We start from the raw sequence: 13,999 nt of genomic DNA, 5'->3' as shown, positions 1-13,999 counted from the left end.
GTCTTCTCTTTATTTTAGTCTAACACATTTTTTCATCTTCTAATCCCAAATTTATAGTAATTTACAAGATTAAAGTGTATCACTTCAGGACCCCACAGCATGAGGGAGGCTTTTCCTGTACTTCATGCATCCGAGACATCATTCAAACAAACAGTTATTCTAGATGGGGTGGCAGTCCTTCTCTAGAGGAACAGACTCAGCAGAGTGCTCAGTCCATTTCAGAGGAGAAAGGGCAAACATGGGAATGTAAATGCTCGAATACAAACACAGAAAATCATGCATGGACCGCTTTCTAGTCCCATCAAGAAGCTTTGGGATTCAGGGAAAGCAATGACCAATCTGATTGTCTTTTTTTTAAAGTTCTTCTTAGTAAGAGCCTGAATGAGAGTTGCAGGACTCCAGGTGGCTCTTAAAAATACAGTTTATTGTATTGAAGATGTTTCAGCAGTCCAGGTTCATGGCCAGTGGAGCCTCTGCGTACAGCTGTCACCTCCAGCTCCAGGCAAGCCTGAAGACCCTTTAATTTTGGTTCTAATGCATTATATACTTCTCTTTGCTGAGCATCTTAATACATAAGAATCAATCTATATCTCAACTTTTATCTATAGCCTATCATAACTGCTATAATTACCATATTCCTGTTATTAATATCCAATCATTAAAAGTTACACTTTAAGCTAGAAGTTATTTTTCAGGTTTTTTTTGCAGTGGAAATTTCTGAGACCTTTTTTCCCCTTGCAATATTGACATGTCTGTTTGCCTGTGCTATCTTTCTGCTTGGTAAAAATATCTTTTTGTGGTGGGTTTATCCTTTGCTTTAAGCCATAAAAAACCCCTTCTAACTAACATACTCTTTGACTTCTTTGTTATCCAGAAATACTGGCTCAGCAGTATCAAAACTCACTTTCATTTCTATTCATTCTCCAGAGTCTTCATTCAAAAATCTTTCTGCCAAGCATACATATCTGTCAGACTTTCTTGGCAAACTTTCATCCTTCCCAACACTTCCTGACTCCACCTTACAATAATTGTGTTTTAGTATTTGTGGATTTTACCTTCAATGCATTCAATCACAATGAACATGTTTGTACAGCTCTGTTCAGTTACAGTCTACCCTAACACTGCTCGTGCTGCTGTATTTCCATGGCAATCCTGAGGTGACAGAACACCCAAACCCTTCTTATACACCAAAGGAAGGTTTTGTTGTGCATTTTCTTGCTTTAAGAAAGATAACACTGCTGTTGTCAAATGGCCCAAATCTCCTCCTTCCCTGCTGGGCTGGAGCTGCCTGTGCTCCAATGGCTGGGTGGGAGCAACTCCCTGCTTCACCAGGCAGCACTGCTGAAGCATCTGCACATACTGAGTGTCAGAATGAACAGGCATGTCTTGTCGGTCACAGTGACAGGAAAGCAAAGCACAGAGAGAGCACATCTCAGACAGAGACATCCAGAATCCAGCGAAGAAAGGGTATAGTGCCATGTGACATAGCACCTCATTACTAACAATATCCTTGATTTTCCGAAGTGCAAAAAGGGCTTTTTGCATTTTATTTGCTTTTTTGGCAGTGGGGATATCATTTGTCTGGCCAACTGTGACATTGTTTAAAGCTCAGAATAAAAACATCCTATGACTTTTCAGACAGCAAGAGAAAGAGGCACATAGCTTTGAGTGCTAACCAAATACATAAAGCCCATTAGAAATGGCAGTAACAGAGCTGAAACAAATCACTAAATAAGTGACAGAACCTTGGCTTCGTTTCCTCCCATCATTGTTCTTTAGAGGGGAAGACTGTGTTCATTCTGAAGAAAATTTGAAGAAAGATGGTGGAACCAAGGGCAAGCACAGATTAATTCTGGAGTAACCATTGTCACATGCTCCATCCTGGATCCCCTCCTCCCAAGAGCCACGAAGCCTCTGGCTGTGCAAAGCCCATGTTAGTTAAAGGAGAGATCATTGAACTGTCCTGCAGAGAGAGTCCCAGCAGTGCCTGGGGCCATGTCCTTGGTACTGACAGGGACACCGGGGAAATCCTGTTCCTCATCTATGCCCTGGACCAGCCTAAAGACGACGTGGAGTCCAGGAGGACAGAGACCCATCCCTCAGCACGAGAAACCGAGCAGAGATTGGGCAATGGTGACAGCAGGGGCATGCCTATGAACACTCTCCCAGCTGCATCTCCATGTTCAGGAACTGTACCCACCCAACATTGCTTCAGGCAAGGGACACAGTGGGAAAGTAACTCGCAGAATTTTTAAATTCCTTGACAACGTTTTCCCTGAAGTAATGTCTCTACAAAGAATTCTGTCTCCACTAAAGCAGTCAAGTGTTGTCTTTATTTCAGTCTAACACAATTATTCAGTTTCTAATCCCACAGTTATACTAACTTACAAGGTTAAACTGCATCACTTCAGCACATCACAGTGTGAGAGGGAGGCTTTCTGATTATTTCATGCATCACAGACATCATTCAAACAACCAGTTATTCTAGATCGGGTGGCAGTCCTTCTCTAGAGGAACAGGCTCAGTACAATGCTCAGTCCATTTCAGAGGAGAAAGAGCAAACATGGGAATGCAAATGCTCTGACACAAACACAGAAAATCATGCATGGACAGCTTTCTAGTCCCATCAAGAAGCCTTGGGATTCAGGAACAACAATGAAAACACCAATCTCGTTGACTATTTTCAACTCCTTCTTCACTCTTCCTCTCAAAAATTGGCTCGTAGTATTTATGGAGTTTTCCTTCAATGCATTCAACAACAATGAACTTTTTTCTACAATTCTCTTTATGCACAGTCTACCCTAACACCGTTTGTGCTCCTCTATTTCCAAGGCAATCCTGAGATGACAGAACACCCAAGGCCCTCTTGCAAGCCAAAGGAAGATTTTGTTGTGCATTTTGCAGCTTTACTCTGAGCCAGATTAGGATGATGAGACTGCTGTTACAAAAGGATCCAAATCACCTCCTTCCCTTCTGAGCTGGCACTGCCTGTTGTCATGGCTGGGTGGGAGCAGCCCCCTGCTTCACCAGGCAGTAATTCTGAAGCATCTGCAGATATTCAGTGTCTGCACACAGAGCTCACATCTCAAAAAGGAACATCCAGAACCCAGGCAAGAAAACTCTAGGGCACACATGATATTGTGACTCAATAGCCACAACTTCCTTACATTCCTAGAGCTCAAAAAGGGCCTTTTTGCATTTCAGTGAGGATATGATTTTTATGGCCAACAGTGACATTTTCCTAAACCTCAGAAGAAAAAGATCCTCTGTCTTGTCAGACAGCAAGAGAAAGCAGAAAATAGCTGAGACTGCTAACCAGATACGTAACGCCTGTTACAAATGGCCATAGCACAGGAGAAACACATTAAAACTTAGTGAGACAACCATAGCATCTTTTAATTCCCTAATAGTTTTTGGAGTGGTAGACATAAATTATGAATAGAATATGCAGGAAAAGGGCTAAACCATATAAACAGAGAGATATACTCTGGACGAACCACAGTCACATGGAGCATCCTGGATCCATTCCTTCCATGGGTATTGAAACCTCTGACTCTGCAGACCCAGCTAGTTAAAGGACAGAGCGTTGAACTGTCCTGCAGAGAGAGCCCCAGCAGTGTCGGGGGCCATGTCCTCGCTGCTGACAGGGACACTGGGGAAATCCTGTTCCTCATCCGGGCCCTGGCCCACGGCGCAGTGCTGAGGGGGCAGGCTGGGCACGATGGGCTTGAGGAATTTGAACTCGCTGTTGCCCGAGCCCGTGGTCAGGCTGATCTCGTAGCAATAGGCGCGGGGCAGGGTCCCTGCAGCGGCTGCATCGGCCAGGCCGCTCTGCAAGGTGTCGGCAGCATAAAGCACAGGGCCAGCCTTCAGCTCCTGCCTCCCGCACACCTTGCGAGCCACCAAGACGGCGATGGAGACGAGGAAGAGCAGTGAGACAAAGACCAAGGCAATGATCAAATAGGTGGTCAGGGAGCCGCCCTGGTCCTCGGAGGCCGGGCTGCTGTGCGGCAGGCGCACCTCTGAGAAGTCCTTGAGCAGGAGAGCGCTCAGAGCTGCCGTGGCTGACAGCGGGGGCTTGCCGTTGTCTCTCACCAGCACAACCAGCTTCTGCTTCACGCTGTCTCTCTCTGTCACCGGCCTCCTCAGACGCACCTCCCCGCTTTGCAGGCCCACGGAGAACAGCCCTGGCTCGCTGGCCCTCAGCAGCTGGAACGAGAGCCAGGAGTTCTGGCCCGAGTCCGCATCCACGGCCACCACTTTGCTGACCAGGTAGCCCGCCTCGGCCCACACGGGCACCAGCTCGCTGGAGCCTGGGCTGCTCTCCTGGGCTGGGTACAGCACGAGCGGGGCGTTGTCATTCTCGTCCAGCACGACCAGGCGGACGGTGACGTTGGCTCGCAGGGGAGGAGAGCCCGCGTCAGAGGCACTGACCGTCACCTCCGTCTGCCTCAAGTGCTCGTAGTCCAGGGGCCGCAGCACAAACACGTGCCCCTTCTCCGAGTCCACAGACAGGCAGGAGCACCAGGGCCGCTCCGCCCCTTGCTCTGCTGCCAGGGAATAGCTCACCTTGCCATTCAGCCCCACGTCAGCATCTGCAGCGCTCACGGCTCCAACAAACACCGCGGCCGCACTGTTCTCACGCACGTACATGGTGTAGGAGCTCTGGTTGAAGACGGGGGCGTTGTCGTTGACATCCGAGATCTCCACGGTGAAGGTCTGCGTGGTGCTCAGAGGAGGCCAGCCCGCATCTGCTGCCGTCACACTCACGATGTACTGAGGCCTCTCCTCCCGGTCCAGCGCGCTCACTGTCACCAGCTCATAGTAATTCTTATAGGCTGCCCGCAGGGAGAAGGACAGCTCATCCTCCAGGGCACAGGAGATCTTCCCGTTGGCACCAGAATCCCGGTCCCTGACCGTAAACAGGGCAACCACCGTGCCGGGCACTGTGTTCTCGGGGAGGGGACTGCTGAAGGAACTGACCACCACCTCTGGGGCATTGTCATTCACATCCACCACCTCCACCAACACTTTGCAGATTGCTGACAGGCCACCACCATCTCTGGCCCTCACACGGAACTCATGAGTGTCTGCTTCCTCAAAGTCCAGAGGTTTTGTGAGTCTGATTTCACCAGTGTTGGAATCAATCACAAATGCTGAGTCACTCTGACCCACTGCCTGGCTGAGTTGATAGGAAATTTCCCCATTAACTCCTGCATCCGGATCAGTTGCCAGCACAGTCAGAACCACAGAGCCTTCTGGCATGTTCTCCAGAACTCTTCCTACGTACTCTTCCTGTGTGAATATAGGGGTATTGTCATTTACATCGAGAACGACAATGTCGATTTCGATGGTGCCACTCCTGGGAGGAGAGCCTCCATCTACAGCAATGAGACTGAAACCCATCTCTTCCTGCTTCTCTCTGTCTAGTGGTTTTTCCAAAACCAGTTCAAGATACTTCTTGCCAGCAATCCCAGTCCCATAGGAGACACTAAAGTACTCATTCTCGGGAGAGATGCTGTACGTCTGAACTGTGTTGCTGCCAATATCGAGATCTTGAGCCTCCTCCAGCTGGAAATGTGAACCAGGCTCACTCGTCTCCGGGATGTCGAATCTGACTCGATCCTCGGGGAAGACGGGGGAATGGTCATTGATGTCATCCAGAGTCACCTCGACGCGAAAGAACTGCAGGGGGCTGGAGAGCAGCAGCTCGAAGGGGAGCATGCAGGTGGCGGACTGGCCGCACAGCTGCTCCCGGTCCAGCCTCCCCGCCACCAGCAGGCGGCCGGAGGCGCGCTCCAAGCGAAAATGCTGCCGGCCGTCCTCCGACACCAGGCGGGCGCGGCGAGCCGAGAGCTGCGCCGGCGGCAGCCCCGCATCCTCCGCCAGCTTGCCCACCAGGGAGCCGCTTTCCGCCTCCTCGGCCACGGAGTAGCGGATGGGCTCGGCGCGAGCGAGCGGCAGCGACAGCAAAGCACACACACAAAGCACTTGCCTTGCGAGCGCCATGGCGCGGCGGCGGCGGCGGCGGCGGCGGCCGGTGTCGGTCTCTGGGCGGCTGTCCCGGGCGATTCCCCGCCGAAAGCAAGCGGCCAAGTGCGGCGCGGGCGCCTTCCCTCGCTGCCTCAGATTGCGGCCGGCGCTCCGCAACCTCTGCAGCCGGGCTGTCCCGGCAGCGGGGGACACGGGGCAGCGCTCGCTGCCGCAGCCGCCGCCACCTCCGCCCGGCTGCGCTGGGCTGCTCTAAGCTGGGCCGGGCCGGGCCGGGCCGGGCCGGGCTCGCTCGGGCTGTGCCGCTCCGGGCTCGGCCGCCTCCGCTGCCGCAGCCGCTCGGCGCCGCCTTGGCCGAGGGCACCACCCAGCGGTGCGCGCTGGGACTGCAGCCGCCGCCGCCCGCAGCCCGCGCTGCCGCTCGCCCCGGCCCGCGACTGCGAACCCGCCGGGACACCGGGCCGGGAACCGAACGCCGCGGAACCAGGGCAGCCCAAAGACGAGCCTCAGCCCGCAACGACCCAGCCGCATTCCACCAAAGGAGACACAGCACAGGGATAGGGCGATGGTGACAGCATGGGCATGCCAATGAACACTCTCCCGGCTGCATCTCCACACTCAGGCGCTGTACCCACCCAACACTGCTTCTGTCAAGGGAAAAAGGGAGAAAGAGACTCGCAGAAGTTTGAAATGCCTTGAAGGATCTTTCCCGGAAAGAATATGTCTAAACAAATTCTCTTTTCAAGAAAGGAATTAGGGCCTTCTCTTTATTTCAGTCCAACATATTTTTTCCATTGTAAAACTCAGAGGTATAGCAGTTTACAACGTTAATCTCTATAACCTCAGCAGAAAAGTGAGTGAGGGAGACTTTCTGATTATTTCGTGCATCACAGACATCATTCAAACAACCAGGTATTCTAGATGGGGTGGCAGTCCTTCTCTAGAGGAACAGGCTCACAACAGTGCTCAGTCCATTTCAGTGGGTCAAAGGAGAACAGGCAAACATGGGAATGCAAATGCTCTGACACAAACACAGAAAATCTTGTGTGGACACCTTTCCACTCCCATCAAGAAGCCTTGGGATTCAGGAAGAACAACTTACAGAGCAATCTGAACATCTTTGTTTTAAGTTCTGCTTGACTCTTCCTTCCAATAACTGGCTTTTAATATTTGTGGATTTTTCCTTCAATGCATTCAATGACAATGAACATGTTTCTGTTCCATGTTACAGCCCTGTCCAGTTACAGTCTACCCTAACACCATTTGTGCTGCTCTATTTCCAAGGCAATCCTGAGCTGACAGAGCACTCAAATCCTTCTTGCCAGCCAAAGGAAGATTTTCTTGTGCATTTTGTTGCTGGACTCTGGCTAGATAAGGAAGGTGAGACTGCTGTACTGAAAGGGCCCAAATCTCCTCCTTCCCTGCTCAGCTGCAGCTGCCTGTGCTCCACTGGCTGGCTGGGAGCAACTCCCTGCTTCACCAGGCAGCACTGCTGAAGCATCTGCACATATTCAATGTCTGCATACAGAGCTCCCATCTCACACAGAGACAGCCAGAACTCAGGCAAGAAAGGGCCTCGTGCTCACATGACATGGTCACTCAATACTCAGAACCTCCTTGCTTTCCTGAAGCATAACAAAGGCCATTTTGCATTTCACTGAGGACATGAATTGTTTGTCCAACAGAGACATCATCCTAAAGCTCAGAACTAAAAGCTCCTCTGTCTTGTCAGACAGCCAGAAAATCAAGAGCATTGCTGTCAGTGGTAAGCACACACTTAAAGCCTGTTACAAATGGCAGTAAGAAAGCTGAAAAAGATTACTAAATAAGTGAGTGAACCTTGGCTTCTTTTATTTCCGTCATGGTTTATGGAGTTGGAGATATTAATTCTGGATCGAATTTTCAACAAATTTGGTAAACCAATGGCCAATACAGATATAATCTTGAGGAATCATTGCCCTATGCTGCAGACTGGATCCCCTCCACCCATGGGTCATGACTCGGATGGCTGAGCAGACCACAGCAAGTTAGAGTGTTGAACTGTCCTGAAGAGAGAGTCCCAGCATCCAATATTTTTCAATTGTTAAACTCAGAGGTATTCCAGTTAAAAATGTTAATCTCTGTGTCGTCGGCACAATACAGCGTGAGGGAGTCTTTCTGAATATTCCATGCATCACAGACATTATTCAAATAACAAGTTTTTATAGATGGGGTGGCAGTCCTTCTCTGGACTGGATGAACAGGAAAAACAATGCCAATACAGGTCAGAGAGTAGAAGGAGAAAGGGACACTTGAGAATGCTCTACCACAAATGGACACAGTCATGTGGGGACAGGTTTCTCTTCCCAAGAGAAAAACACAGAATTCAGAAACAAGAATGAGAAACAAAACTCAAAGTCTTGCTTTCAAGTTCTTCATTTGATCTTCACAATATTGTCTTTAACGCACATGTGGCGTTTTCAAGCCCAGACAATGGATATGTTTTCATGACTCTGTGCAGTTATAACCTGTCCAAAGTCAGATTGTCCTGACACTGCTGTACATCCAAGGCAATCCCAGGGAGACAGAACACCAAACCCACACTGACAGGCCAAGGAAAGAATTTGTCGGGTGTTTTGCTGCTCTGCTCTCTGCCCTGAAAGGATCAAAACTCCAGCCTTCTAGACTGCACAGCTGGAAATGACTGCAGTGCAATGGCTGCATGGGAGCAACACCCACTTTCACTGGGCAGCACCAGTGAAGCATCTGCAGATGCACATTGGCCATGCAGAGAGGTGTCCTGAGAATAAAGAGAAACACACAGAGCCCACACACCTCAGACAGAGACATCCAGAACCTCAGAGAGAAAAAGCCCTGTGCTAACACAACATTGTAACACAGTATTCAGAACTACCTTGCTTTTGTGGGGAAAAGAACTGTCATTTCAGCAAGTGTGATAGTAGTGCACACAACTGTGCCACTGAGCATTAACAAAGAATAAGCAGTCCAATGTCTGACCTGAAAGCAATGGAAACAAGAGCATAGTTGGGAGTGCATTCTGAGAGCCTACCAGAAATGACTGAGACAGAGCTGAAATACAATATTGTCTGAAGGAATGAATCTGAGTGCCCTTTTTACCTTATTTCTGTTTTTGGAGGGGAAGAAAATTTTACTCTGACATAGAATTTGCAGGATACTAATTATGCCAATTTGGAACACATTGACTCTTGAGGAACCACTGCCACATGCTGCAGCCTGGATCCCCTCCTCCCAAGAGCCATGAAGCCTCTGGCTGTGCACACCCAGCTAGTCAAAGGAGAGAGCGTTGAACTGTCCTGCAGAGAGAGCCCCAGCAGTGCCTGGGGCCATGTCCTCGCTGCCCACAGGGACACCGGGGAAATCCTGGTCCTCATCCTGGCCCTGGTTCAGCCTAAAGACGACGTGGAGTCCAGAAGGACAGAGGCCCATCCCTCAGCAGGAGAAACCGAGCAGAAACAGGCTGGTGGTGCCAGCAGGGGCATGCCAATGAACTGTGTCCTGGTTGCATCTCCACGTTCAGGAACTGTGCCCACCCAACATTGCTTCAGGCAAGGGACACAGTGGGAAAGTAACTCACAGAGTTTTGAAATGCCTTGATAGGGCTGTCCCAGAAAGAACATCTCTACAAGGACTTTTGTCTCCACTGAAGGAGTCAGGGTGGTCTTTTATTTCAGTCTAAAACAATTTTTCACTTCCTAATCACACAGTTATACCAATTTACAACATTAAACTGCATCACTTCAGCACATCACAGTGCGAGAGGGAGGCTTTCTCATTATTTTGTGCATCATAGACATCATTCAAACATCCATTTATTCTAGATGGGGTGGCAGTCCTTCTCTAGTGGAACAGGCTCAGTACAATGCACAGTTCATTTCAGAGGAGAAAGGGCAAGCATGGGAATGCAAATGCTCTGACACAAACACAGAAAATACGCATGCACAGCTTTCTAGTCCTTTCAAAAAATCCCTATTCAGGATCAATAATGGAAAGACCAAACTTAATGTCTATTTTTTTTAAAGTTCTTCCTGTCACTACCTTCCAATAAATGTCTTGTAGTATTTATGGATTTTGCCTTCAATACAGCTAAAAACAATGACCACGTTTGTACCACTCCATTCAATTACAGTCTACCCTTACACTGTTTGTGCTGCTGTACTTCCTGGGCAATCCTGATGTGACGTAACACCCAAGCACTTCTTACAAGCAAAGGAAGATTTTTTGAACATTTGGTTGCTCTACTGTAAGCTAGATAAGGCAGATGAGACTGATGTTACCAAAGGGTCCAAATCACCTCCTTCCCTGGTGAACTGGCACTGTCTGTCTTGCTGTGGCTGGGTGGGAGCAACTCCCAGCTCCACCAGGCAGCACTACTGAGGCATCTGCAGATATTAAATGTCTGCATGTACAAACACAGCGAGAAGAAAGCAAAGCACACAGAGGTCACATCTCAGACAGAGACATCCAGAATCCCAGGGAGAGAGGGCCTAGTGCTCACATGATATTGGGACTCAGCACTCATGGCATCCTTGCTTTCCTGAAGGGCAAAAAGGGCTTTTTGCTTATCAGTGAGTATATATTTTATGTGGCAGCCACACATGATTTTAATGCTCTGAATAAAATGTTCCTCAGTCTTTTCAGACAGCAAGAGAAACAGGGGCATATAGCTGAGTGAGTGAGCGCTAACCACATACTTAAAACTCATTAGAAACTTCAGTAAAAAAGCGGAAACCCACGATAAACTAAATGAGCAGACCTTGGCTTCTTTTACTTCTTTCACTGATTTTGGAGTGGCAGATATTCATTCCAAATAGAATTAGGAGGAAATTTGTTACAGTAATTGGAAATAAAAAATTATTCTGGAGGAATCATTGCCACATGCACAGGCCAAGAAACCTCTGTCTATGCAGACCCCAGCTAGTTAAAGGAAAGAGTGTTGAACTGTCCTGCAGAGAGAGTCCCAGCAGTGTCTGGGGCCATGTCCTCGCTGCTGACAGGGACACCGGGGAAATCCTGTTCCTCATCCGGGCCCTGGCCCACGGCGCAGTGCTGAGGGGGCAGGCTGGGCACGATGGGCTTGAGGAATTTGAACTCGCTGTTGCCCGAGCCCGTGGTCAGGCTGATCTCGTAGCAATAGGCGCGGGGCAGGGTCCCTGCAGCGGCTGCATCGGCCAGGCCGCTCTGCAAGGTGTCGGCAGCATAAAGCACAGGGCCAGCCTTCAGCTCCTGCCTCCCGCACACCTTGCGAGCCACCAAGACGGCGATGGAGACGAGGAAGAGCAGTGAGACAAAGACCAAGGCAATGATCAAATAGGTGGTCAGGGAGCCGCCCTGGTCCTCGGAGGCCGGGCTGCTGTGCGGCAGGCGCACCTCTGAGAAGTCCTTGAGCAGGAGAGCGCTCAGAGCTGCCGTGGCTGACAGCGGGGGCTTGCCGTTGTCTCTCACCAGCACAACCAGCTTCTGCTTCACGCTGTCTCTCTCTGTCACCGGCCTCCTCAGACGCACCTCCCCGCTTTGCAGGCCCACGGAGAACAGCCCTGGCTCGCTGGCCCTCAGCAGTTGGAACGAGAGCCAGGAGTTCTGGCCCGAGTCCGCATCCACGGCCACCACTTTGCTGACCAGGTAGCCCGCCTCGGCCCACACGGGCACCAGCTCGCTGGAGCCTGGGCTGCTCTCCTGGGCTGGGTACAGCACGAGCGGGGCGTTGTCATTCTCGTCCAGCACGACCAGGCGGACGGTGACGTTGGCTCGCAGGGGAGGAGAGCCCGCGTCAGAGGCACTGACCGTCACCTCCGTCTGCCTCAAGTGCTCGTAGTCCAGGGGCCGCAGCACAAACACGTGCCCCTTCTCCGAGTCCACAGACAGGCAGGAGCACCAGGGCCGCTCCGCCCCTTGCTCTGCTGCCAGGGAATAGCTCACCTTGCCATTCAGCCCCACGTCAGCATCTGCAGCGCTCACGGCTCCAACAAACACCGCGGCCGCACTGTTCTCACGCACGTACATGGTGTAGGAGCTCTGGTTGAAGACGGGGGCGTTGTCGTTGACATCCGAGATCTCCACGGTGAAGGTCTGCGTGGTGCTCAGAGGAGGCCAGCCCGCATCTGCTGCCGTCACACTCACGATGTACTGAGGCCTCTCCTCCCGGTCCAGCGCGCTCACTGTCACCAGCTCATAGTAATTCTTATAGGCTGCCCGCAGGGAGAAGGACAGCTCATCCTCCAGGGCACAGGAGATCTTCCCGTTGGCACCAGAATCCCGGTCCCTGACCGTAAACAGGGCAACCACCGTGCCGGGCACTGTGTTCTCGGGCAGGGGACTGCTGAAGGAACTGACCACCACCTCTGGGGCATTGTCATTCACATCCACCACCTCCACCAACACTTTGCAGATTGCAGACAGGCCCCCTCCATCTGTGGCCCTCACACGCAATTCATGATGCTCTGCTGCCTCAAAGTCCAGAGGTTTTGTGAGTTTAATTTCACCACTTATGGCATCAATCACAAATGCTGACTCACTCTGCCCCACTGCCTGGCTGAGTTGATAGGAGATGTCCCCATTAGCTCCTGCATCCGGATCAGTTGCCACCACAGTCAGAACCACAGAGCCTTCTGGCATGTTCTCCAGAATCTTTCCTATGTACTCTTCCTGTGTGAATTTGGGAGCATTGTCATTTACATCTAGAACGACAACATCGATTTCGGTGGTGCCACTCCTGGGAGGAGAGCCCCCATCCACAGCAATGAGACTGAAACCCATCTCTGCTTGCTGCTCCCTGTCTAGTGGCTTTTCTAAAACACGTTCGAGATACTTCTTGCCAGCAATCCCAGTCCCATAGGAGACACTAAAGTACTCGTTCTTGGGAGAGATGCTGTACTCCTGAACTGTGTTGCTGCCAATATCGAGATCTTGAGCCTCCTCCAAAGGGAAATGTGAACCCGATTCGCTTGTTTCAAGGATCTTAAATGTGACTCGTTTCTCGGGGAAGACGGGTGAATGGTCATTGATGTCCTCCAGAGTCACCTCGACGCGAAAGAACTGCAGGGGGCTGGAGAGCAGCAGCTCGAAGGGGAGCATGCAGGTGGCGGACTGGCCGCACAGCTGCTCCCGGTCCAGCCTCCCCGCCACCAGCAGGCGGCCGGAGGCGCGCTCCAAGCGAAAATGCTGCCGGCCGTCCTCCGACACCAGGCGGGCGCGGCGAGCCGAGAGCTGCGCCGGCGGCAGCCCCGCATCCTCCGCCAGCTTGCCCACCAGGGAGCCGCTTTCCGCCTCCTCGGCCACGGAGTAGCGGATGGGCTCGGCGCGAGCGAGCGGCAGCGACAGCAAAGCACACACACAAAGCACTTGCCTTGCGAGCGCCATGGCGCGGCGGCGGCGGCGGCCGGTGTCGGTCTCTGGGCGGCTGTCCCGGGCGATTCCCCGCCGAAAGCAAGCGGCCAAGTGCGGCGCGGGCGCCTTCCCTCGCTGCCTCAGATTGCGGCCGGCGCTCCGCAACCTCTGCAGCCGGGCTGTCCCGGCAGCGGGGGACACGGGGCAGCGCTCGCTGCCGCAGCCGCCGCCACCTCCGCCCGGCTGCGCTGGGCTGCTCTAAGCTGGGCCGGGCCGGGCCGGGCCGGGCCGGGCTCGCTCGGGCTGTGCCGCTCCGGGCTCGGCCGCCTCCGCTGCCGCAGCCGCTCGGCGCCGCCTTGGCCGAGGGCACCACCCAGCGGTGCGCGCTGGGACTGCAGCCGCCGCCGCCCGCAGCCCGCGCTGCCGCTCGCCCCGGCCCGCGACTGCGAACCCGCCGGGACACCGGGCCGGGAACCGAACGCCGCGGAACCAGGGCAGCCCAAAGACGAGCCTCAGCCCGCAACGACCCAGCCGCATTCCACCAAAGGACAAACAGCACAGACATAGGGCGAGGGTGACAGCACGGCCATGCCAATGAACACTCTCCCGGCTGCATCTCCACACTCGGGCGCTGTACCCACACAACACTGCTTCTGTCAAGGGA

General features: G+C 52.3%; 2 protein-coding genes across 2 annotated transcripts; both read right to left on the bottom strand.

The window, feature by feature from the left end:
* Positions 1-2,521: 2,521 nt before the first annotated feature.
* LOC135280188 (protocadherin beta-15-like) lies at positions 2,522-6,599 on the bottom strand. Its single transcript, XM_064387957.1, has one exon. It carries the CDS (start codon positions 6,007-6,009, stop codon positions 3,568-3,570), a length of 2,442 nt encoding a protein of 813 aa, XP_064244027.1. The 5' UTR covers positions 6,010-6,599; the 3' UTR covers positions 2,522-3,567.
* A 1,903-nt stretch (positions 6,600-8,502) lies between these two features.
* Positions 8,503-13,791, bottom strand: LOC135280192 (protocadherin beta-15-like). Its single transcript, XM_064387961.1, has one exon. It carries the CDS (start codon positions 13,366-13,368, stop codon positions 10,927-10,929), a length of 2,442 nt encoding a protein of 813 aa, XP_064244031.1. The 5' UTR covers positions 13,369-13,791; the 3' UTR covers positions 8,503-10,926.
* Between the last annotated feature and the right edge of the window lie 208 nt (positions 13,792-13,999).

Source organism: Passer domesticus, chromosome 13 (genome assembly GCF_036417665.1).
Source record: "Passer domesticus isolate bPasDom1 chromosome 13, bPasDom1.hap1, whole genome shotgun sequence".
Taxonomy (NCBI): Eukaryota; Metazoa; Chordata; class Aves; order Passeriformes; family Passeridae; genus Passer; species Passer domesticus.
Note: the sequence above shows the minus strand (reverse complement) of the source record. Positions and strands in the feature narration are given on the sequence as shown.

Excerpts from the sequence above, each read along its gene's own strand:
- LOC135280192 (XM_064387961.1), bottom strand. The coding sequence starts at position 13,368 with ATGGCGCTCGCAAGGCAAGTGCTTTGTGTGTGTGCTTTGCTGTCGCTG.
- LOC135280188 (XM_064387957.1), bottom strand. The coding sequence starts at position 6,009 with ATGGCGCTCGCAAGGCAAGTGCTTTGTGTGTGTGCTTTGCTGTCGCTG.